This window comes from Chenopodium quinoa, unplaced genomic scaffold (assembly GCF_001683475.1).
Source record: "Chenopodium quinoa cultivar QQ74 unplaced genomic scaffold, ASM168347v1, whole genome shotgun sequence".
Taxonomy (NCBI): domain Eukaryota; kingdom Viridiplantae; phylum Streptophyta; class Magnoliopsida; order Caryophyllales; family Amaranthaceae; genus Chenopodium; species Chenopodium quinoa.
Genome location: NW_018744367.1, coordinates 2,391,166 through 2,418,250, shown reverse-complemented (window position 1 = coordinate 2,418,250; position 27,085 = coordinate 2,391,166). Strand labels below are relative to the sequence as shown.

General features: G+C 40.2%; 1 protein-coding gene across 2 annotated transcripts; it reads left to right on the top strand.

The window, feature by feature from the left end:
* Positions 1 to 22,448: 22,448 nt before the first annotated feature.
* Positions 22,449 to 26,128, top strand: LOC110696530 (GDSL esterase/lipase At1g33811-like). Of its 2 annotated transcripts, XR_002506309.1 has the most exons (6): positions 22,449 to 22,738; positions 22,972 to 23,096; positions 23,757 to 24,005; positions 24,165 to 24,426; positions 24,674 to 25,603; positions 25,806 to 26,128. XR_002506309.1 is itself a non-coding variant. In XM_021873848.1 (5 exons), the coding sequence occupies exons 1-5, from the start codon at positions 22,468 to 22,470 to the stop codon at positions 24,895 to 24,897; spliced, it is 1,131 nt and encodes a 376-aa protein (XP_021729540.1). In that variant the 5' UTR covers positions 22,449 to 22,467; the 3' UTR covers positions 24,898 to 26,128. The 2 variants fall into 2 exon arrangements, 1 of the variants encoding a protein (XP_021729540.1); XM_021873848.1 differs by having other exon boundaries at positions 24,674 to 26,128.
* The last annotated feature ends 957 nt before the right edge of the window (positions 26,129 to 27,085 follow it).

Sequence of the window (27,085 nt, the reverse complement as noted above, 5' to 3'; positions counted from 1 at the left end):
AGTCTTCAAGCTAAACTTGTGCTTCACATATGAATCTATAAAAAAACAAAAAAAAAAGTTAGTAATTAATTAATACCTACATACATTGCTAAACTATAACACATCATTCATCAAGAGAAACCGAAAATAAAAGCATAAAAATTCAAATAATGCCCGGTAGAGACAACAACATTAGACCAAACCAACAAATAAAAGAAACAGAGAAAAGAAGAGAAAATAAAGCACAAAGCCACGCACTCTACACACACAAAAGAAACAGAGAAAAGAAGAGCAGCAAGCTAAACATAAGCCAAAGCCCAGCAGAGACAACAACATTAGTCCTAAAAATCAAAACTAAGCAAAACTGTTGATGTTTGAATTGGATAAATTAGAGATGTTTGAATTGAGCAAAACTGTCGGGTGATACTTGCACTGCTTATCCCCCTGTCTTCTTCGTCAAACCACATTTTCAAAAACCCTAACCTGCCATTAAATCTCCAAAAATTAGAACGAACGAAATCCCCCGAAAAATCGAAGGAAAAACCCCCAAAAAAATTCGAATCAAAAACCACAATTCGATTGGTACATAAGAAATAATTAATTCTAGATTTCTAGGGTTGAAGAATTACAATTTACGGGAGATAGGGGAAGCTGGGCTTGCCGGTGTTAGATCTTCACTTTCTTGGAAAATTTATGTTAGGGAAGAAGAAGGTTGTAGAGTACCGCGCCTTTTACTGAATTTTGTTACCATCTACCCTGTATTTTATTACCGGTGCAATGCAATGAGGCCTTCGCGGTGGCAGGCGGCTGTGGTGGAGGAGATCTTGGTGCAGTTGGTGGCAACAGTGGTGGAGGAGGGGCAGAAGAATTTCGTAAGAGGAAGATATAGGGGCTGCTGAATTTCAAGGAAAGAGAAAGGAGGGAATGAGAAAAGTAACGGGAAAGAGAAAGAAAGAAGGGGCGGATTTTTATTTTTTATTTTTTTTTAAAATCACACTGGTTTGAATTGGTGTCATTTACTTAAGTTCGCACCTGTTTGGTTTAAACCGGTGCGATTTCTCTTATATTTAATCCCGCCTTGTTTTTTTTCGCACCGGTTTTTAAGAATCGGTGCACATTTGTGTTTTTCTACTAGTGGGGTGATGAGTAAAAAGTTGTTGTGCAAAATATAAACTACCAACAATAACCCTTCTTCTCTCTCTCTTTTAATTAGGCAATAAAATAAATCAATGATTTTTATACCTTGACAAAATTAGAGAGATTTTACTATTGACCATTATTGATTGCTTGACTTGAAAATTTAAGTCAGGCAATAAAAAAAATATACAATATTAACAAACCTTGAATTTAGGGAAGACAATCTTATATAAAGATAAATTTGTGAATATTCCATCAATTACTCAATTAACATGTATTATTATATAAATCCTTTTTTTAGACAGCGTAAAAAATACAACTTGTACTTACTATCCTATAGAATTTATATTGAAAAGAAAAGGTTATTAAAATTTTGTAAGCATCAACCATGATCTATGTATAATTTGGTTGATATAATTTGATTTATAAATTTATTCGGCCAAAAGCTTAGATTACCAATTCACGTGTATATAACTTTTTAAGATATTAATCTTTACTTTTCTTTTATTTTTTAAGAGTGAAAAATTATATACATTTTGTTTTTTTTTTTTTTATTAAATATAAAGTACTTTGTAACATAGTTTTGTGAAAAGCCATTTATCGATGTTATTGGTAAAAAAATTCTGCCAATGAAAGTTATTAGAGTTCATAAAATGTGTTGTAAATTTGTAATCTTTCAAATAGAAAGTAAGCTTTTTATTATTAAATTATATTTAGTATTCATGGTCATGAATTTACTTATAAACAATGAAATAATATTTAAAACTTAATTTTTTTTTTATGTATTTAATTACAGAGTGTTAATTTTGATTTTTTTTCTTATATTTTCTCCAAATTGATTGAAATATATAGATGAATATCTCAGTACACGTCGCGTGCATAGCTAGGTAGATTATGATTAGGGGATTTTGCTCCCACCAATCGGAATGCGCCACGTGGGCCAATCAGGTCCTGCCAAGTGTTCCCCAGTTGGACCTCTCAGGGCTTGCCACGTGGCACACGCTTATTCGTCCGCCTTGGACCTATTATGTCATGACACGTGGCATACTCCATGCCTAATGGAGAAGTCGGCCACCCAGGCCCAACTTCCGAGGGAAGCCCAATCAGCCCAAGGTTAACCTAAACCTAGATTGGCACGTTTCCCGAGGTTATAAATACCTCCTCAATCCTCATTAAGGGAGATTACGCAGATTACACACATTAAACTCTCTCACCTAGAGAGACCCAATCACTTTAATTTCCGCATTAATTACTCCTTAATCAAGTACTAACTTGACCGTCGGAGGCGGATCTCCAATCATCCGGAGCATCCGTTTGTTTTGCAGGTACAGGCGTCCGATTCCAATCTCGGAATTGTAACTCTCCCGCAGCACATCAGAAAACCCCAAAAAATTTTGGCGCCGTCTGTGGGGAGAGTACTTCTGAGATGGCATCCACGTTTGTACCGGCTCCTGAAGAGAGACGTCCCCTGAACGACCCTCTAGTTCAGTCGGACCACGATACTGAGAATGAATTTGAAGTTGAAGCTCACACAGCTTCAGACGGGACCCTAAGGGCCCGACGTACCCGTCATACCGAAAGGAGGGAACGGGAACATCTTCAAACTGGAAGCGAGCCAGCAGGCGCACCGCCTGTTCGGCAGCAGCCGACTGATGGGTCTGCTCCCATCACAAGGAACGAACTCATGACCTTCATGAGGGACTTCAAGGGAGAAATTCAAGAGTTGATCAACAAGAAGCCGGCTGCTCTGGACAAGGAGCAGTCGGCTAAGAAACCCTCCACTTCACGGAAGAGGAAGCCAGTTCAAGGGCGAGAGGCGACCCCTCATCCTAAATCTAGGAAGTGGGAGCCACCTGCCCTTGATTTCACAAAATACCGTTTTCCTACTCCAGGAAATAGGAAACCTGTTCGTCATATTCAGGCGGACGGGTCGAGGAAAACATACACAGACGCTCGGCTACTGCTAGAACAGAAGAAGAGTGACCGATTGTCAGAGTCGGCCTCTACTTCAAACTTCCAAGACAGTCTGCGAAATACCTCGATGAAGCATACTCAGTCGTATCATGAGAGTCAGTCAGGCGGCACCTCCCGTCAGTCCGGCTTTCATAGCGACCAGGCGGTACCAAACTTACCGTTTGTACCGCAACAACAGTATTTTTTACAGCCACCTCCGTTTGGTGGACATGCAGCAAAAAATGTCCAACCTATGGACTGACAGCTACGGTTTCTTAGACTTGGTGAACAGCCGTCGGCCTTCTCCAAGGAAATTACTGAAGCCGCTCAGCCGGCCAAAGTGAAAAATGTATTAGTAGGCGCCTATGACGGCACTACTAACCCAGAAGACCATCTGATGGCATTCGCCAACCTGATGTACCTTCAAGGGTTGGATGATCCCACTTGGTGCAAGTGTTTCCCAGCGACTCTCAAAGGAATCGCACAACAATGGTTCGGCAACCTGCCGACTGGTTGTGTAAATAACTTCAAGACGCTTGCTTACTTATTCACCTCCAACTTCGCCATGAACATCCCTGCGAAGAAGACAACCCTTGATTTAGGAACAATTCAGCAGGGCGAGAAGGAGGGGCTTCGTTCTTACATCAGGCGGTTTAACCTGATGAGAATACAGATTCAAGGGTTACCGGATGAAGTAGCCTATACTGACTTTTTCAGAGGTCTCAAAGACGGGTCGACCTTCAAATTTGATTTGGTCCGAAAGAGGGTGGCGACTCTTCAAGAGGCCTTGATTGAAGCGGAAGCCTATATACAGGCGACTGATCTTTGTAGTACGGTAAAACAGTCAGACGGGAAAAGGTCCGACAAAAGAGAAGGACGACAGAAGCAGTCGTCAAACAAAGACGAGAAGAGAAAAGAGGTATGGGCAACTGATTCCTCTAAACAGCCATCCCAGAAGAAGAAAAAAGAATTCAAACCATACTCCCCAAAGTATGTGTTTAACAAGGATAGCCAATTTATCCTAAAGGAAATCAAGGGACGGATCTCAATTGAGAAGCCGGTCCCCATGAAGGGTTCTGCAAACAATCAGAACCAAGAAAAATTATGTGATTATCATGAAGATGTTGGTCATCACACCAATGAATGCATCAGTCTCATGCGGTATCTGGACCGCCTGGCTGAGCAAGGTGATCTTGACACTTATGTCAAGAAATCTACGGGGAACACTTCCTCGAAAAAGCAGTCGACCAAAAAGAATCAACAGGCCGACAGCTCTGATACAGATGATGCAGTCGTCTACACCATTGCAGGCGGCTTCTCAGGAGGCGGCCCCACTATTAGGGGCAACAAAGACAATATCAGACGGTTAGATGTAAATTCCGTTCACCAAGAACGACCCTCCAAATATTTATTTCATGAGATTGTCATCACTGAAAAAGATCTAGGAGGGGTAAGAGGGCCGCATGACGACCCTATCGTTATTGAATGTAAAGTGGCCAACCAGAGAGTTGGCCGAATCCTCATAGATACCGGAAGCTCCTCAGATCTCATCAGTAGCAAATGTCTGTCGAAACTAAAATATCAGACTGATTGCATATATCCAGCATCCCACCCTTTAGTAGGGTTTGGAGGAGGAGTCGTCCACCCAGTGGGACGAGTGGATTTACCCATCCGCCTGGGCGAAAAAGGGGAAGGACGACACATGGTAGTCCGGTTCCTGGTAGTAGAAGAACTCTCGGCCTACAACATGATTCTGGGACGACCAACCCTGAATAATTCCAAGGCTGTTATAATCCCATCTCTTATGTTGCTCAAGTTTGAGAGGGATAATGGAACAGTCGGGTCCCTTAGGGGAGATCAGAGGATGGCCCGAGAGTGCTATCTCTCGGATGTCAAGCCCACTGTTATGGCCACTATGTCGAGCGGTGGAAAAATAGACCTTGACAATGTCAAGGAGAGTGCGCCTGTTCAATAAGCAGGCGGCAAGAAGAGAAAGGCATCCCAGACAGGGGCCGCAAGAAAAGACAGAAAATAGCAATCATTGGCAGAGGAGCGGTCGGATGAATTCCGCCCTCAGCCAGCTGGTGAGCATACGGACCTGATGTTAGATGACTCGCGTCCTGACAGAATAATCAAGGTTGGGACGACTGCTCTAAGGGACCTGGGTGATGACTTTCACAAACTATTGAAAGAATACAAGGACATCTTTGCATTCGAAGTCCATGAAATGCCAGGCATTAGTCCTGATCTGGCGGTACATAAAATGGTCGTGGATCCGAAAAAGAAGCCGGTACGGCAGAAGAAGCGGAACCATGGCGAAGAAAGAAGTCAGGCGGCAGCCGCCGAAGTTAAAAAATTACTTGATGCAGGGTTCATTCGGCAATGTTACTTCCCAGACTAGGTTGCAAATGTGGTGCTTGTTAAAAAGCCGAATGGCACCTGGCGAATGTGTGTAGACTACACAGACTTAAACAAGGCGTGCCCCAAAGACAGTTACCCTCTGCCTAAAATTGATAACCTGGTCGACTCAACAGCCGGCCATGCTTTGATGAGCTTTATGGACGCCTACTCTAGTTTCCATCAAATTCCTTTATGGGAGAAAGATCAGGAGAAGACGGCCTTCGTCACTGATCAGGGGTTAAACTGTTACACGGTCATGCCGTTTGGTCTTAAGAATGCCCCGACCACTTTCCAGCGAATGATAAACACTGTGTTCTTTGATCAGATTGGGAGAAATGTCGAGGCATATATTGATGATATGATTGTCAAGTCTAAACTTCAGAAAGATCATCTGTCGGACCTCCGAGAAACTTTCGCCACACTCAGGCGGCACCATATCATGCTCAATCCCAAGAAATGTGTCTTTGGAGTTGAGTCTGGGAAATTTCTCGGATTCCTTATCAATCAGAGAGGAATAGAGGCGAACCCTGAGAAGGTGCAGGCGGTCATCGACATGCAGTCGCCTCGTACCATCCGAGAGGTTCAGAAGTTAACAGGTTGTCTGGCGGCCTTGGGAAGATTTCTAAGCCGATCAGGCGACAAATGCCTATACTTTTTCCAAGCAATTAAGAAAAAGGCAAGGTTTGAATGGGGGCCGGATGCTGAGGCGGCCTTCCAGAAATTGAAAGTTCACTTGCATTCCTTGCCGAGGCTGGTCAGCCCTTTGCCCAAAGAAGTACTTTACATGTACCTGGCCGTCTCTGATCATGCGTTAAGCGCTGTTCTCCTTGCTGAAAGAGACGGTTGTCAGCTCCCGGTCTACTTTGTCAGTCATGTACTAAAAAATGCCGAGTTGAGGTATCCCTTAGTGGAGAAATTTGGTCTTGCACTCTTCATGGCTGTTAAAAAATTGAAGCCCTACTTTTTGGCACATGCAGTCGTCGTGTATACAGACCAACCTATCAAGCGGCCACTGACCATCATGGAGTCGTCAGGCCGAATGATCAAATGGGCCATAGAAATACAGAGCCTCGAAGTTACTTTCGAGCCTAGAAAAGCAGTGAAGGGGCAAGCCTTTGCTGACTTTATTGTTGAGATGACTCGTCCTCCTGACTCTCAAGTTACAGACCAAGTCTGGAAGGTATATGTGGATGGAAGCTCTACTTCAAATGGTTGTGGAGCAGGAGTCATATGTCAGTCGCCAGAGGGCGACAGGTACGAGTATGCTTTACGCTTCAGTTTTCAGGCCTCAAACAATGAGGCAGAATATGAAGCTTTACTAGCCGGAATCCGCATGTGCAAGGCGGCAGGAGCAAGAAAAATAGACGCCTGTTCCGATTCACAATTGATAGTGAGTCAGTACAATGGTGAATACGAAGCAACCCATCCGGCCATGATCAAGTATTTACAGGCGGTCCGACAAGCAGTCGGCTCCCTTGAGGATTTCCATCTGACCCAAGTGCCGAGATCAGAAAACAACCAGGCGGATGCACTTTCAAAATTAGCATCATCCGCCTCCTGTGATACTCCTCGAACTGTTTTTTGGGAAGTAATGGAGAGGAGAAGCATTGAGGAAGAACCTATTGGAATCTTAGACAGAAGCTCAACTTGGATGGATCCAATCAGGGCATATCTGACAAATGGTACCCTGCCGGATGATCATCAGCAGGCGGCAGCACTGAAAAAACGAGCAACCAGTTTTGAAATAATAAAGGGAGAACTTCACAAAAGGGGGTACCTTCAACCCTTCTTAAAGTGTGTTACTCCAGAAAAGGGGCGAGAGATACTGGACGATCTTCACTCTGGTTACTGTGCTTCCCATATAGGCGGTAGGACGCTTGCTCAACGGGCAAGGCGGCAGGGCTACTTTTGGCCTACTTTAGAAGCAGATGCGATGGAGATGGTGAAAAAATGTGACAAGGGCCAAAGGTTTGGCAAACTAATTCACCGTCCGGCTACTGACCTCACTACCATTCATAGCCCACTACCGTTTGCTAAGTGGGGCATGGATATTCTGGGTCCATATACGCCTGCTACAGGCGGAAGGAGGTACATACTTGTTGCCGTCGACTACTTCACTAAATGGGTAGAGGCGGAGACTGTAAAGGGAATCAAGACGAAAGATGTAATTTCATTCATTTGGAAAAATGTCATCACTCGGTTCGGGGTTCCCATGTCTATGGTTTTTTATAATGGTCCCCAATTTGAGACGCCTGTTCTCAAAAGCTGGTTGGGTGACCAAGGAATTGCACACTACTTTGCATCTGTCGGCCGTCCACAAGCAAACGGCCAGGTAGAAGCCTTTAATAAAATCATCTCAGACGGTCTCAAGAAAAAGATTGAACGAGCAGGCGGCCTATGGGCGGATGAATTACCACATGTTCTCTGGGCCATTAGGATGACTGAAAAAGGGGAGACTGGAGAAACCCCATTCCTCCTAACTTATGGTGCGGAAGCTGTTCTTCCAATAGAACACTACGAGCCGACTCTTCGAGTAATGCTATATGACGAAGAGGCAAATTGGGAAGCCATGCGCCTGGCATTAGACTCACTTCCTGAAAGGAGGGGCAATGCTGTCTTGCGCCATGAAATTTACCGCCTGAGAATGACTAGATCATACAACAAAAAAGTACACAGGCGTCCACTCAAAGTGGGGGACTTTGTACTTAGAAAAATGGAAGCAGTTGGAAGGGCTAATGAGTCTGGAAAACTAACTCCCAACTGGGAAGGACCCTACTGAATCTGTGAAGAGGTCAGGGACGGTACCTACCGTCTGGAAACACCAGACGGCCAACCGTTGCCTCGAACTTGGAATGCAGATAATCTTAAGAAATATTTCTTTTGAATGATATAAATAGTCAAGGGCTACTTAATAAAAGTTTGCATACTTAATATTCAATTTTGTACTAAGAGGGGCACGCCTACTAACAAACAGTCGGCTACTCTCCATACCCAGTTTTCATTTTTACTTAAGAGGGGCATGCCTACTGACAAACAGTCGGCTACTCTCCATGTTTAATTTTTATTCTTACTTAAGAGGGGCATGCCACCTATACATTTACAGTCGGCTACTCTCCATTGAGTATTTTACTCTATCTTCAGAGGGGCATGCCGTCTGTACCTTTACAGTCGGCTACTCTCCATTGAGTATTTTACTCTATCTTCAGAGGGGCATGCCGCCTGTACCTTTACAGTCGGCTACTCTCCATTGAATATTTTACTCTATCACCATAGGGGCATGCCGTCTGGATATATAGTCGGCTACTCTCCATAGAAGAGGGCCGACTGGTTCCAAAGCACACAGCCACCCCCCTTATACTTAGCTAAAAATGATTAGGGCCTGGCCGACCCTGTGCCTAAACAGGCGGCTACCCTCCTCTTACTTAGCACCTACGTTCACCAAGAACTAACCAATTACACAAGCCGAATGATCAGTCCAGGCGCCAAGCCAACTGATCCAATCTTTAAACTAATTCGACCTGTCCCAACATCATAGCAGGCGTCTGGCGGCATCCCTCCGGATGAAATTCGTCGCAGAGAGCAGCTCCCTTTTGGGTGGAACATTGCTCTATAAACTAATTACACGACACCTATACGACTGTCCCCAAGGGCAACCACGTAGCCGTTTTTGAGACAAGGATAACTCTATCACTAACCAAACCAGTGGTAGCAGTTGGCATCTGAGTCAGATGACCGCCTGTATTACTTGGGATAAATGCAGGGGGTACCTCTTGAGTTAATAGCCAACAAACATTGGCAAATCAAAAGGTTCAGCTGGCCTCCGCCGCCTGGTACCATTACTACTCAAGCAGGAGTGACGGCGACTGAGTAACACCAAAGTTAACTCATAGTCACTCTCTCAAACTTAGTATGGAGCCTAAAAGGTATGAGTCGTCCGCCTGTTTTTAGCAAACAGGGGCTCTCAACCACTACTCCTGCTAGGTTAACAACCTATGAGTTAAAAGCCAACAAACATTGGCGAATAAAGGGGAACAACCGGTACCCACCGCTTGATACCTCTACTACTCAGTTACTTGGCGAATAGGTAACAATCATGTTTACTTGGTCACTCCTTAAAAATTTAGTATGAAACTAAAAAGGTGTTCATACAGCACTTGTTCACACTAGATTAAATATGGCGGGAAACAGTCGGCCTAGACGGCCTAAAGTCTCTAGCCTAAAAGCATGACAAGTAGGAAACAACTTTCCTACTTGGTTAATTTTACAAATGACAGGACCGCCTGCCTAAAGGGGATCCAGTCTTTAAAATGGTTCGAATACCGATTGGATAAATGGCCGAATGATCGTCTCGCCTGGAAACAGACAACCAGTCGTCCAGGGGCATAGGCAGCGTGACTAACTATCCGTACCTGTCTGCAACTATCGGCCATGTAAAACAGTCGGTATAGTGTACAATTGGATATCAGAATATTCAATACTTAAACAAATTTGAAGCAAAACAAAAATATTCATTAAAAAGAAGTCGGTCATTAAAGACCGGCAAAATATTCAGAGCCCCGGCCCCCTGGCCGGGTAAATACAAACAAACGGCACGCAGGCCGTGGAAAGAAGACATAAAGCTTAAGAAGGGGGCAGATCTTCAATATTAGCAGTTGTCGCCTGGTCAGCACTCTTCTTGCTGGACTCGGCTTCAGCTGCATCCTTCTTTGATGCATTACCCCCAAGCGGCACAAGCGCCACTACCGGCTTCTCCTCCTCCTCCAACGCCTCTTCCTCAGCAGCCGCCAGGATCTCTTGATTATATCTATCAGAACACTGGCGGTACGTTTTTTCCCATGAGGCAAAGTCGGCATTGGGGAAGAGGCGGCCCCAAGTCATGCGCTGGATTTGAGCAGAGTCTTCCATCATCTCCCGGACCAGCTCTTTCTTTTCTTGCTCGACCTTTTCCGAGAGCTCCTGAGTAAGACTCTTCTCCTGGGTCACCAGGCGTTCCTTTACGCTCGCCAAGGATTTCTCCAAGGTTTCGTATGAGGACATCTTTTGGCGAAGAGGTCTCAGCTCGGCCTTGAGGTTGTTGATGGTCGCCTCCAGCTCGCTATTCCTCTTCTGGGCCGCCTCTAACTGAGCCCGGATAGCGGCGGTAGGCTGCGCCTGATAATAAAGAATATCAATGGTCAGAACTTCATTTTGGGCAATTTGAAACATTGCCTTATCACAGTCAGAGGCGGCCATAGCTTTTGCAGCCTTTACCTCTTTGTTCTTCCGGTCAAGCGGCTTGCGAAGGCCGTTCACTCGGAGCAGGGCCTAAGTAAAAAGGGGAACAGGCGTCAGTTTCCAAACAAAAAAGAAAACAGGCGTCTTGGAATTCAAATACTCAAAAATATGCTAAGTATACCTCAGCAAGGACCCCTGCAATCCCGTCTAGGTCAAGGGTGCCGACACCCCTGACCGCCTCCCTTTCAGCTGGAGGAACGACCTTGATCATAGACTTTGCCACCTCGACCAAGTCAGGCTCCTGAGGGTCGGCTACATCAAGCATAAACAAACGGATTAGACCTAGTAAAGAAGGGAGCAAGTCTAAAATTTACAAGGATAATTTCATACTTCTAGGTGGCCCAGCTGGAGTTTTATAAGAAGTGGCCGACTGTTTCTCAGTCGCCGCATGTTTCCTGGCAGAACCAGGAGAGCTCGCAACAGTCGTCCTCCGGGCCTTGGGGTCCGACTGTTGGGAAGAAGAAGCTCTTGGAGCGCCCGTCTAAAAAAGAAAAAAAGAGTCAATATATGCATAAACACAACTCCAAAAAGAGGGTGAAAGGTTCGAAGCCCACCAAGGGTGCCCCCTTGTTGGGGGAGTCGGTTGAAGACTGTTGCATGATGGAGGCCCGCAACATGAACGCCGCAGTCTTGGAGGCGGTAATTTTGCTCATGGCGTCCGCTGCAAAAGCAAATAGCAAAGTTAATAAAAGTCATGACAAGAAATGCATAGAACAACAGAGTATTCGACAGGCCGGCTACCTCTTGAGCACCGACTGCTGAGGCCACAGGCGGCCAAAAAGTACTCGTCGTAGAGCCATTTGCAGCTTGGGACGCAGTGCAGGGGTACTTGCTCTCGTACCCCTGAAGTAGAGTTCACCTTCGACTCTACTTTGAAGAGTCCTTTATCTAGGATCTCTTTCTTAGCCTTGGGGGGAACAGGCGGCATGCTGCGGCCGCCTACAAGAAGGGGCGGATTCCTGTTCCACCTGTTGAAGCGCTTGTTCAGCTCTGTGTCTGAACTCTCAATGATAAGGAAGGTGCTCCGCCAGTCCTTCCATTTGTTTGCTTTACCTCTCGTCATGAGGTAGCCCCTGTGGCTCGTCAATTGATACCAGCCGGTACCGCCTGCCTTAAGGGTCCAGCTGAGGTAGTTCATGTGGGCGAAAGCCTCGAAGTTCGGCTCCACCCCGTGCAGTTCGCACCCGGCCACATAGCCGAGTACGTTGACCCAGGAGTTCGGGGCTAACTGCCATAACCCCAACTCATACCCTTCCAAGATCCGCTGAACAGCCGGATGTAGTGGGAAGCGCAGCCCAGCCTTGATGGCCGCCTCGTAGCAGCCAAAGCAGGCGCCATCATAACTGGTACCAGCTGGCCAGACGACTGTGTCTTCTGGATCCGGCACGAACACTAAAAAGCCGGGGCCCATTGTGTGGTTTGCGATAAAGCTCTCCACTTTCTCTTGCATGGCTGTGATCCGGCCCCGAGGTACCGTGCAGTAGTAGGGGGTATTTTGCTCTCGGTGAGAGGCGGATGGCTCCGCCCAATCGTCCCCCTTCTCAACTGCGTGAGAAAGCCTCGCCTCTTGTAGGCGACTGTTTTTCTCTTCTGTGTCCAGAGAAGCATGGCCAGAAGAGCTAGACTCGGAATCGTCCTCTGACGAGTCCGAAGAGGACGAATCCTCCCCTCTCCCGGAGGGGCCCACCTCCTCTCCTTTAAAAGGAGCAGGAGAGAATGTAGAATTGTCAACTGTAAAATGGGAAGGGGTCACTTTGACTCCTCCCTCAGAACTGTCGGATTTCAAGCCGCTTTGTTTCACTTCCACATCTGGCGCCTGGTCAGATGTTTCACTAATCGGCACCCTGTGGGAGGAGCCGTCTGAGTTTGAGATCCTGGCAGTCTTTTTTGTTTTGGCCATCATGCTCTACATAGACACAGATACAGTCGGACTTTGTATAAAGGGCAAAGATGGGTCCAGAAAAGGGCAGGCGGCACTCCTAGTCCTAGATTCAGCCGTCCCTGGTGACCGGCTGATCACTAACCTAGGTCGTGTCGTGTGCTTCCGTGGTGCCATTTCAAAAAATAATAAAGTAAAGAGAAAATTAAGAGTAAGAGAACCGACGGTTACCTGAACGAGTGACGATTGATGAAGTTCTGAAAATCCTTTGCAGTTGGCTTGTCAGAGCAGGCGGTAGGCAGAAAGGGTCCAAAATGTCAGAGCAAGTTCAGGGGTCCGAATGTTCTCTCACAAAGTTTTCAAGTGTGAAAATGACCGAAGTCAACAATCCTTTATATAGGCGAAGTGAGAAGGCGAAGGGTCACTTCCAGAATTCAAAATTTTGGCGGGAGAATCTCTCGGCCTCTCGCCGAGTGACACCTGTAGCAGGCCGTCGCCTGTTACAGGGCGATACCTGTCACAGGTAACACGTGACCAGTCACGTGCCACCTGTGAGGGGCAAATGATTAGGGGATTTTGCTCCCACCAATCGGAATGCGCCACGTGGGCCAATCAGGTCCTGCCAAGTGTTCCCTAGTTGGACCTCTCAAGGCTTGCCACGTGGCACACGCTTATTCGTCCGCCTTGGACCTATTATGTCATGACACGTGGCATACTCCATGCCTAATGGAGAAGTCGGCCACCCAGGCCCAACTTCCAGGGAAGCCCAATCAGCCCAAGGTTAACCTAAACCTAGATTGGCACGTTTCCCGAGGTTATAAATACCTCCCTTAATCCTCATTAAGGGAGATTACGCAGATTACACACATTAAACTCTCTCACCTAGAGAGACCCAATCACTTTAATTTCCGCATTAATTACTCCTTAATCAAGTACTAACTTGACCGTCGGAGGCGGATCTCCAATCATCCGGAGCATCCAATTGTTTTGCAGGTACAGGCGTCTGGTTCCAGTCTCGGAATTGTAACTCTCCCGCAGGACATCAGAAAACCCCGAAACAGATTACTAGTTCAAAAATAAGCCCAACTTTGATGTCTCTCTTTCATAAATGAGAATGTTTACCTTTGATCGGTTAAACATGTCATGAATTGACCTATGAGTTATGACCATAATTAACTCTTAATTAACTTAACTAAATCTAATTAAAACCTAATTAACTTTAATAAAAAAATAAAAAAATTAGGAAAAATATTTTTTTCCCAAGACCCACCAAACCCACCTCGCCGACATCGTGGTGGGGTTTGCCAGTATCGAGATGGGGTGGGGTTGGTCATATCGAGATGGGGTGGGGTGGGTCAACGAAGATTGGGTTCTAGTTGGGTAAATTTTTTTTTTTAATTAAATCGGCGATGGGATAGGATGGCCTGGAGGGTGGGTGAGGATCGCCAAGGGTATTTAGCGTTGGCGCTGACAGTGGACCTGTGGTGGGGTGGGTGGGTTTAGCTGGCGAGTGGGGAGTATGAGTGGACTAGCCAGTTTAAGTTTGTCGGCGTTGGGAGTGAGGGCGGACTAGGTTATAAGGTTTGCTGGCGTCGGGAGTGAGCTTGGTAAGATCTGCCCACGTCGAGAGTATGGGTGGGCAGGTTAGGTTTTCCGGCATCAAAAGTGGAGGTGGGGTGGGTTAGCTTCAACGGCATTGAGTGGGCTTAGTTTAGGTTGTTGGGTTAGTTTAGGGTTATTTAGAATTTAAATGGGGTTAGTTAGGATTTATTAGAGTTTAAGGTTAGTTAGGTAGGTTAATTGGGAACAATTAGGATTTAATGAAACTTTTTTTACAAACAATTATTTAAACCAATATGGTTTTGACAAGTGACATATCAATTGGATATTAACCCATACAACCAGTTATGCCTTAATATTGGAAGAGAGACATCAAAGTTGGGTTATTTTCTTTAAAAAAAAGGGCTTATTTTGGAATAAATTGAAGTAGAATTTAATATTGGAAGCGCACTTGCAAAGTTGGGATTATTGTTGTTAATATTTCCAAAAAATAAAAAAGGTATTTAAGTTACTCTCCTTCTACCCTATATAATAACTAACACAATCATTGAGATCATGTGATAACCAAGGTGAATAATGAGAACTAGAAACCAATCTCAGCCTTTTAATCGCGCTCCATCTGACGGCTTACGTTTCACCCGCTCTCATTAATGGCATTTTTTTGTAATTTCGCAACTTTTCAATTTTTTTTCCAATTAATTCACTTTTAAAGAAATTTCTTTTACTTTTTAACCGATTCATTTACTTTTACTAATTTTTCATTTACTTTAATATTAAATTACGAAAACTTATCCAAAATAATTCTTTAATCATAGAGATTGAAGATTTTGTTATTAAAGCTGCTACTTGATGATAATTAATATGTTTTCTTCATTAAAAGTTAAAATAAGTTGTGCAGGGGTTTGGATAATTAGGTATTTACTTTTAAATTAAAAGCATTTACTTTAATAATATTTTGCTTTACTGTTAACCTATAAATTTGGTTCGCAGTTCTCATTATAGAATTGGTTCTCAAATATATATATATATATATATATATATATATATATATATATATATATATATATATATGCTAGAATGAGAATGAGAAAATGAGAAAACCACTTAAAAGTTGACACATGTCCCACCGATATATATATATATATATATATATATATATATATATATATATTAGTAAAAAATTAAAATTATAAAACTTTATATTAATACCTATTTAAGAACATATTTCCTGACAAAATTTATTTTAATGCTATTAAAAACTATGGTCAAAGTTAATATATGAATAGTGAAGAAAGTCATGTCAATTAATTTGGAATAAAGGGAGTATTTGATATCAAAACTGTGTTTTTTGAATAGTTCAAAAAATCCTAATATCAATGTCATAACTAAAAAATTGACATGAGTATTCCCAACTTTTAGTCTATTCTCAAAATAATCCCAAATTTTAATTGTTAAATAATCGTGTGATATGCTATTACATTTGTCTTATGTGTTATTTCATAATATCCATTTTTTTTGACAAATACAATATCCAATTTTTATAATATCAAAATTTTATAATATTTGTAAATACGTAATAAATATATTGATGGTTAAAAGTGCATTTATGAGACCGCTCAAAATAAAAATATACACTATATTATGGAATGAAGGGAGTAAATGTTTTTTTTTTCCTCTTTGTAAACTCTATTATACTTTATCATTTTATGTTTGATTTTTTATTGCTAATTTTTTTAGTTAATTTCGTAATGAAAAATTTATAAAACCTACATATTTGAAAATTACTTATTAATACACTATTAGAAAAATAGAATTAGCACCGGTTCAAAACCTCCCTATAGCACTAGTTTTGAACCGTTGGTTATTTGAGAGATGCCAAAAGCTAAGTAAATTAGCACTGGTTCAAAACCTACATCTGGTCTGTAGACACTCCAACAGCAGGAGAAACAAAGCAGAATGCTTAAGCCATTAATGGCCAACATACAAGCAGTCAAAACAAAGGAAATAAGCATCCAAAGTATCATATACCAAGCACTTCGAAACAAGATGGGAGAGAAGGCACAGATCAGGTAAATAGGACCTCGAAAAATTTGAACTCCCTCCCTTCCCTCACCTCTAGTCCCCTTTTCTTTCCACACTTTTTGACCCTTTCCCATCCTTTCATCATTTCTAATCAAACACACTAGATAGGAGTGATAAACACCACCAAATAAAAATTAGAAGATAAGGGTATTGTTCCATATAATCTGGAAAATATATCCTGTCTTCGTGTTTCAACCGAAATATAACACTAAAATTAAAAGAATTTATGCAATTAAAGGTACAATTCATCAACCACTTGGATCAAAATCAGAAGAATAATCCATAATTAAGGCTAAAATCGAAATGAATTCATCAAAAAAAGCCAAACCCGAAACTAATTCATAAAAAAGGTTAAAACTTGTGATTTTATCAATTTATATGCATGGCATGTACTACTCCGTATATGTTACGAGTAAAGTTAATTCAAAAATTCGCAAAATTCATCATCATTCCTCAACAAAAACCGAAATTCATCAACAAAAACCTCACTTCATTCATCAACAGAAAAAGTAAATTTCAACAACATTCATCAACAGAAACCGCAAATTTCATCAAAATAAAGCAAATAATTCATGAATCCATCAGTGTTTTTTTTTCCATTGACAGGCTAAAGTCGTATTACCTAGTCAAAAGAATTACCTAAGTCCTCTAACTAAAGTAGATAGGGAAGTAGGGTCGAATCCACAGGGAAACAAGTCTTCCTATTCCTAAATAATTAATATAATCTAAACTATTAAGTAACCGAATTATTATTATGTGAAAATTATCTAAAGGAAAACAATTAAACTAAAGCAAATTAAATAAGGGAGAAATCAATAAATCAAAGCCTAGGGTATAGGTTCACCAATAAATAATATTCCTGGGTAAAACACAATAATCAATCATCAATGCATAAATTAATCAGATTATAAAGGGCTTTCGCTACGTATTATAATTAAAGAATTAACCTACCGGTAATAAATCGCATCTCTCGAATCTTGAATTAACCATTTATAAATTAACTTGCCTATTGAAACTAAGCCTAAACATCAATTCTCATCTCTCGAATCTCGAATTAATATTGCATAATTCATATAATTAAACCAGACATAATCTAATTGCATAGCATTAAATCAATCAATAGGAAATTAACCAAAGAATTAACAATCAACAATAGTAAATTACCCCTTCATATTATTTATGGATCCCCACGACCCTCGAAAATAAACTACTCACACATATTTAAATCTGAACTAAGCAAAGCAAATAAAATAGACATAATTAATCGAAGCAATTAAATTACTGAAAAATAAAAGGGGAAGAGATCGTTACTGAAATAAACGGAATAATGAATTGCATAAACTCAAAGTGTAAAGGAAGCAAGAACAAGAGTATTAACCAAAAGCTTAAAACTAAAATCTGGAAAGTAGCTAATGAGAAAAACGAATTCGTATCTAGCTTAAAAACGTACTTATACTTAGGCACAAAATCCTAATTAAAATAAAACAAATTAAATCGTCAAAACTATTCTTAGAAACACGCGACCGGTCGGGCGGAGCTTCGCCCAGCCGGGCCCGCCTTTTTGTTGGTTCTTCGCTCGCGCCCGGTCGGGCGCGAGACAGGGCGAAGGGCGCCTTCTTCCTTCTACCTCGCCCGGCCGGGCGAGCCTTAGGGTTAGGGCTTACTCGGTCGAGCGAGCATCCGGGCAACTAAGACTTCTTCAATTGGGCTATTTTCTTAGCCCAAACTGGATTTCCTCTTTGGGTCCTTAACACTCAGTCCATTGCCTCGGTCTCTTCTCAACTGCCGAGCCCTTAATCATCGGTTGATTACTCCAACGCGGTCTTGGGCTACGGAATATGGTTAAAATTGTCCAATGCTCGTAGTGGCTCAAATAAGTCTGGGAAAATACTCCAAATCTGCAATTTTCTATAAAACAGTACCAAATCTACGAAAACACTAGGAACCGCATAATAGTAATAAAAATGACTCCGAAGAGCCAAAAATACTCCTAAATATGACCAAGGAACGGGGGTAAATTTCTATATAAAATGAACATATCATTCATCCAAAAACTTCTCACACTGTGTTACCTCAACGGACAAACTGGAGCAAATCACAGTGAGAAGTTGTACGATGAAAGTGAGTCCCTTCATCATATGGATTATCCTAGTGTAACCATTTACGACCAAGGGACTCAACACATTATGATATCTATAGCCAAACTCGAAACTAATTCATAAAAAAAAGGTTAAAACTTGTGATTTATCTATTTATATGCATGACATGTACTACTTCGTATATGTTACTAGTAAAGTTAATTCAAAAATTCGCAAAATTCATCATCATTCCTCAACAAAAACCGAAATTCATCAACAAAAACCTCACTTCATGCGCAACAACAGCAACACAAGCTCAGCATAGGCAAAGGCAGAGACTCAACATGCGCAACAACAACAACAAAAGCTCAGCATAGGCAACAACAATAAAAGAGGCTGACCAATGAAATTAACATCAACAATGGTTGACCACATGAAGCAATAATAACACAGGATACGCATAGGTAGCAACAACAACACAGGCTGAGGGACAGCAGCACAACCTAACCACAAGAATCAACTGCAACACAGGCTGGCCATAGGAACCGACAACAACACTGGCTGAGCACAGGAAGCAATAACAACACAAGCTAGGCATAGGAAGTAACAACAACACAGGCTGAGCATAGGAACCAACAACAACACAGGCTAGTCACATGAAGCATTATCAACACATGGTAACCATAAGAAGCAACATTACCACACCCTGACCATAGGCATTCACAACAACATAGGCTGACCATTAGAACCAACATCAACATAGGTTGACCATAGGAACCACAACACATAATGAGCATATGAAACAAAAACAATAACACAAGATGAGCATATGAAACAAAAACAACACAGGGTGAGCAGAGTAACAAACAGCTACACAGGGTGGGCAAAGGAATCAACAATAACACAAGCTACACATAGTAAGCAACAACCACCACTTAACATCAACGAACACCAACATAAATATCACCAAAATCCATCCTGGCCAACAACTGAAGTTACTGGCATACAGTCACAACCACAAACAAATCCTCCACCCTAAACATGCTGCTATTTATAAAAAAAAAAAAAAGTAAACGGAATGATAAATAAATTAGGGTTTCACAGAGACATTTACCCATCAGCTACATTTACTAGATCTAACACTTAAGAAGCGAATCAGGGGGGACTCAAGATTCACATCATCTTCATCATCGCATGAGATTTTTGCCCCAACTCCATGAATTCTTCTAAGGGTCAGACAAGAAACCCTACAAACAGATGGAAGGTGTAATGGGAAAACATTCATGGCTGACATCGAGGGACTCAAACACAGATTTAGGGTTTCTGATTTGCGAAAAATCGATTTTAGGAAAATTGAACCTAGAAAAACAAAGAAGAAGAAGAAGAAGAAGAAGAAGAAGAAGAAGAAGAATAGAAAATTGATTTTAGGAAAATCGAACCCAGAAATCGAAGAAGTAGAAGATGAATAGATGGTGGATGGAAGAAGACAGTGAGAGTGAGAAACAACAGAATGGGGGGAAATAGATAATGTTGAGGAGAGAGGAAAGAGAAGAGAGAAGAGAGAGATAAATCGAGAGATTGATTTGAGGAAACAGTTAAAGAAAGAAGATGGGAAATAGAAAGAAGGAAAAGGGCGGGTTTTTTTAATTTTTGTTATTACAATTGGCATCGGTTAACCGGTGCCATTTCAAGAAATTCGCACCGGTTTGGTTTGAACCAGTGCCATTGCTCTTACACTAAATCCCGCCTTGTTTTTTTCCCACCGGTTTTCAAGAACCGGTGCTAATTTGTCCCCGCTAATTTGTGTTTTTCTACTAGTGATATCAGTATAATAAGGCCTCATTTGATATGTTTTTTATTTATTTATTTATTTTTTTTCTCTTCTCTTCTAATGGATTAGTGAATTGATAAGTAAAAAAACTCAAATATAAAATGATAAAGTATATATATTTGAGCTTTTTTTTTATATGATCTAAAATAAATAATAAGGTATTTTAGGTAACCTAAACTTAGCCATTTAATTCTATACTCATTTAAAAAAAAAACTAAAAGGGACCAATTTCACACCATCTTTCCTCATTTCCTTAATGTTGGCACATGAAGTTAGAAGAAAAGAACCAAGAGAGGTACTCTAAATTTTACTCCATTCATTCCCATTCGATTTATAACATAAGAAAATTGTTACTTTCTTATGTTCAGGGTTGGTAAAACGAGAGAGAAAATTGGTTGGGCCAATAGAGTGTATTTGAGAGTAAATTAGCATGAACATTTTTTTTTTTAATGATACTTCCTCAATTTATTTTTAGTTAACACGTTTCTATAATCACGTTTGTCAATGTACAAATTCAATTATTAATATCTTTAATTATCGATAAGCAAAAATAATAACAAGTTGATATACATGAAAATATATATAGTGACAAATCTAACAAGATCCTCCATGACTATATATTTCATTACATATAAATCATAAAACACGGTCAAAAGAAAAATGTGTGAATAATGCTAAAGTCAAAACGTGTCAACTAAAAAAAACGGAGCCATTATGATACAAAAATCAACTGGACATCTTAAACCAAATACTTGTATGAGACAATTCCAGGGAAACAAAGAGAGTACTCCCTTCATTTTTATTTAAATGTCTTAGTCTGATTTGACTTTTGCACTATTTAAATGTACCAATTTCACCCGATATTAGTGCTTCTAAATATAAAAGTAAGGGAAATTCTACACTATAACCCTCTGGTATTGACTTTTCCAAGCTTTGCCCCCTCCTTTTGTAAAGTACACACTGTAACCTTCAACTTACAATTATGTATCAATAGTGACCTTGTCATTTTACAGTTAACAGTCACCGTTAGTGGGGCCCTCTTTACAACTATTAAATTTTTTCTCGATTTGTGTGCTAAAAAATGTTCCGTTAAAGATTTTACATGTGGTTTTGGGCTTATGGAACCAAATTGAGCTCAAATTTGGCTAAAAAATAACGTTAAAGCCCTATGTTGTCATTATTCTTTTAACTATAGAAATTCGAATTCACAAAACGAGGCGTTTACAATTTTTTTTTCCAAATCCGAGCTCAATTTGGATCCTTAAGGTTCAAAACGACCCTTAAAACCTTTGACACAACATTTTTTAGTATGCAAATTGAGAAAAAAAATTTAATATAGGTGTAAAGTGGGCCCCACTAACGGTGGCTGTTAACGGTAGGATAAACGACAAGGTCACTATTGATACATAATTGTAAGTTCAAGGTTACAATGTTTAATTTTCAAAAGGAGGGGGCACAGCTTGAAAAAGTCAATAGCAAAGGGTTATAGTATAGAATTTCCCTAAAAGTAAACATAGTCATGTTGATACTTGTAAAAGTCGTCTTAATGTACAATTTCTGAATATCAACTTTTTATAATTTAAGATATCATTGGTCAAAGTTTGGCACTGGAAAATATATCGGTCAAATTGAGGCACTTACATAAAACAGTAGGGAGCACAGAGTACAAATTAACGTGGATCCTGATGAGTAAATCAGCTTACCAACCCAAGCTTTCCTAACCTGTCGTAAAACAAAATTCTATTGCCCCTCATTTATATACCTATATTAAAATGGAGTTTTTTATTTTTTATTTTTTATTTTTTTTTTTATTCGGAATTATTTCCTCCTAAACTCTATTTTTTTTAACCGAATCATTAATAATATGCCTAGGGGTTTCATTGTTTCTTATATTAACCATTGAGTTACATTTCTCTAGAGAGTTATATTTCAGTTACTATTAATTTGAAAAACCAAGCATTGTTCGATTATTAGTAAATTATCAAAGTAGAGTATATTATGCCTTTATCTACCAATTAGTGCACCTCACCTCACACACTAAATCAACGGCATTAAACTCACGGGATATAGGAACCTCATAACCGTCCGTCAAATAACAAGCTAGCATCAATTAATCTCACCGCATATCTTATTTATATACTTGAAAATATATTAAGCAATTAAATGATTAAAGTACAATTGCATGTTTCCCATGAAAACAATTGTTTTGACCGTCATTTTCTTCTCTATATATAGTTTATACGTATTATCCAAAATAAGAAAAGAACAACAAAAACAACTAAAAAAGAATTAAGATGGAAAATATGAAGTTTAGTAAGAAAAAAGTATTTTCAATTTTTATTGCATCTTTGTTATGTTACATTGCTTCGGCATGTAATAGGACGTCAGCTACAAAACAACCAGAAGTGCCATGTTTTTTCATATTTGGTGATTCTTTGGTTGATAATGGTAACAACAATGGCATTCTTACATTGGCTAGAGCTAATTATCAGCCCTATGGTGTTGATTTTGCTCAAGGAGCCACGGGTCGTTTTTGTAATGGTCGAACTGTTGTCGATGTGTTGGGTGAGTAGACTATAATACTATTACTCTCTATAATTCGTATTGTCAAACCACTTATTTTTCAATTTTCATATATAGTATTCGTACTATACATCGTTTAAAATAATGATGTGATATTAGTCCAATATCAATTTAAAATTCGTAGGCTTAACTAAAAATTTATAATATAGTAATTGACTAAATTACTAATTATTAAGTACGTCGTACTTACTAATGTTTTGTGTAACAATATACAGCTCAACTTCTAGGATTTACAGACTATATTCCACCATTTTCAAGTGCAACGGGTGATTCTCTTATCAAGGGAGTGAATTTTGCATCGGGAGCTTCTGGTATTAGAGATGAGACTGGCAATAATTTGGTATTTTTTTTTTTTTTTTGGGCTTCTTTACGATAATATATACTCCTTTTATTCCTATTTTTTTGCCCCATTGCAAATAATTGGGTCAAACCTTAAAAACTTTGACCATAAATTCTCATTAATTAATAAAAGATAATATAGTCATGTAGGGTTGTTCGATTAGTTTCATTGTGTATTTTATTAATATCAAGTTTTCATAAATTTTATGCGTATAGAAATAAGGTTATAAACATTCAAAGATATGTCTTGGAGACTGTGTAGAGTCTAATGGGGCAAAAAAATAGGGACAGATTGAGTAGGTTGCATTTTATCAAGTTGTTAATCGGTGTGATTTTTTTATTTATTTTTTGTTTAATGATATGTGTAACCTTTAAAGTTATAGATAAAAATTTAATACGTAATCTAAATCGAAATTTCGTATTAGTTTAGTAAATTAGGACAGAATTATATGTCAATCGGTGTAATTAATGTTTTATTTCATTTAATCTTTCTAACTTTGCTCATATAATTTTTAGGGTGTTTTATTTTATATCCTTTTCCTTTCTTTTTATTTAATCGTATATCTGCAATTTTTTTTTAACCTAATTAAAGTAATTTATTTATTAGTTATCACTCATGAAAAAGGAATAAATTACCTCTAACACATACATGCATATGCAGGGGGCTCATATTCCTATGAATCAACAAGTGAACAACTTTGGGAGAGTTGTGCGACAATTAAGGAGATTTTTTAGGGGAGATGCAAATTCCCTTCAAAATTATCTAAACAAGTGCATCATTTATTCAGGATTGGGAAGCAATGACTACCTCAACAATTACTTCATGCCTAATTACTACTCTACTCCTAATCAATATACCCCTGCAGCTTATGCTACTGCCCTTCTTCAAGAATACTCGCGCCAACTCACGGTTTGTATTATTAACTCTAAAAAATAGAGGTCATTTGGTTGACAAAAAATGCACACACGAAGTGTTGTAACTTTAACTTTTTAAGTGACCACTTAGCCTAGTTTAGCATTACAAACGTTTTCTATATTGATATTTGAACAAATGAACAAATTCGTGTAGGATTTGTATCGACTTGGAGCAAGGAAGGTGATCATACCAGGAATCGGGCCAATCGGATGCATTCCTTATGAGCTAGCAAGGTTTAATGGGACAGCACAAAGCCGTTGTAACGAGGACAAGAACAATGTTGTCAATCTGTTTAATTCAGGACTAAGACAATTGGTTGATACTATAAACAATGGTCAATTTCCAGGGGCCAAATTCGTTTACTTAGACTCTTTTAAAGGCAGCAAAGAATTGACCGCTAATAAAAAATCTTATGGTACGTATTCTTCCCTTGATCGTAATGTAAGAATGTTGGCAAATCTTTAACCTTATATTAGTCGATTTATTCTCGAAGTCAAGTTGTTCACTAAGTTTAGATTATCCTATCAACTCAATTTCACCACTATGCATATGCTAAATGACACTAGCTAGTGGTACATACATTAGACTCTCTAGTCTTTCTTAACTCGTGTTTGTGTTATTGCTTGTATTAACTTTATATGTTATATTCGTTACGTTTGTAGGACTTGAGGTAACAGAAGAGGGGTGTTGTGGAGTAGGGAAAAACAATGGGCAAATTACTTGCCTTCCTTTGCAAACTCCTTGTGAAAATCGCTCCAAGTATCTATTTTGGGATGCATTTCACCCAACTGAGGTAGCTAATGTGATATATGCCAAGATGGCATACAACTCCAAGGCCAATGCATATGCACACCCTATCAACGTTCGCCAGTTGGCAACACTCTAATTAATAATTGTATTGTTTTATTTTTATTTTCAAGCATCCAATTGTACTAAATTCTGTGAGTTGTACTATTTTTAATATCTTTAACTCTATTAAAACCATAGATAATGGATTTGAGTTGAATCAATGTGTGTTTGGTTAAGACCCAATTGTTTAAGTATAGTGTGTGGAATGACCATATATCACTATTTTTGGTGTTTGGATTGAGTTTGGATGGATGTTTAAACTTATATACCTTCGTCTAATTGATTTTCCCGGTGGTTTTTTTTTATTTTACACTTGACTTATATTTTTTAGGGTATTTTGATTTTTACCACCTTCAAATAACCACTTAATTGAATTTACCACCTCCAAAAAAAAAAGATTTACTTTACCACCACCAAAATTTCCAAAAAATCGATTTTACCACCAACTACCAGATTCCGTCCATGAATCCGTTAGTAGGGCCCACATATTTGACGTTTCTTCTTCATCTTCCCCGATCTTCCATGTCAACCAACCAGCAACGAAATCAACTACCTCGGTTGGTCGGAATTTCGTGTGGGTTTCGCGTCTGGGTGGTGGTGGTTTCGAGTCGCGATGGTTTCGCGTCTGGCTGGCGTGGTTTCTGGTGGGTGGTGGTGGTTTTGAGTCGGGGTGGTTTCGCGTCTGGGTGGCGGTTGTTTCTGGTCTGGGTTTGGATGGTGGTGGGGTTGGTCGTAGCTGTTAGGTGGTGGCTAGGGTTTTGAGGTCGGAAATTGGTGGAAAGGGGTAGAAATCGGTGCGGCTGTGGTGTGCGGTGCGGTGGTAGCGATTAGGTGGTGGGTTGGTCGTAGCTATTAGGTGTTGACTAGGGTTTTGAGGTCGGAAATTGGTGGAAAGGGGGTCGAAATCGGCGCGGCTGTGGTGTGCGGTGCGGTGGTAGCGGTTAGGTGGTGGCTAGGGTTTTGAGGTCGAAATCGGTGTGGTGGCTGTGGGTCCCGACGGTGGCTGGTAGCGGTTAGGTGGTGGGGGCTGGTTGTAACGGTTAGGTGGTGGGGCTGGTTGTAGCCGGTCCGGCGGTGGGGGTCTCGACGGTGGCAGCAACCACCGGTTGATGGATGGGGTTTTTTAATTTTTTTTTTGGTTTTTTTTAATTTTTTTTCTAAAGCTTACCCAATAATATGGAGACACGTGTGCAAGGTAGGCCCCACTAACGGATTTTTGGACGGAATCCGTTAGTTGGAGGTGATTGGTGGTAAAACTGATGTTTAATTTTTTTTATGAGGTGGTAAAGTAAATGTTTTTTTTTTGGAGGTGGTAAATTCGACAAAGTCGTTATTTGAAGGTGGTAAAAATCAAAATACCCTATTTTTTATCACAATTGTCAATGATTTGTAAAATTGGTTGGATCTACAAATTGGGCAAAGGGAAGGAACAACTAAGGCAGTATCCAACAAATATTAACACTGTGTTTGAATAGAGAAAATTAAAAGAAAGGGAAGAGAAGAGAAAGAAAAGGATGCATCATCCTTTGTTTGAATACCTAATACCATGGCCGTCTAAGAGGCTGTGCAAAAAGACCCTCTAGACAAGGCTCACTATGTGGAGGGCCTGCAATTCCTTTTTTTCCCCTTACCCAAGCACTATATATATCTATCATTGCATAAACTATAATACTTTAATTGCAAGTTTAATTTATAGTTTTTCATCTCCAATATCTTCGTAAACTTTTATCAATAGAGTTTCCATTAGTTAAATTCATTAATTAGAATTTTACAATTTTGTTGGTTTTTATGACATCCTAACTTCATAATTTAGATTAAACACATATATTATATTGTTTATTAACCACATAATACTACTACATATATTTGATAGGGACCAATCTTGTATGGTAGCACAGGGCCCCCAAAGTATTTTAGACGACCTTACCTACTCCAAGGAGGGAAGGGGAGGGAATTGAAAGGATCTATATTCCTTCCCCTTTTAAGAAACCAAATCCCTCCATTGTTGGAGAGATTTGCAAGTAAAATGGAAGTTCACCTTCTCCCTCCCTCCCCCTCCCCTCCCCTCCCTTTCCCTTCCCTCTTTTTCCTTCCCTCCCTTTCCCTTCACTATTGTTATCCAAATATAGTGTAAATGATAACTCCATTATGGCCAAATGCAACAGATTGGATTTGGGGATTAGAGTATAGAAAGGGCCAAATAGATCACAAAATCCTCTTTAGAT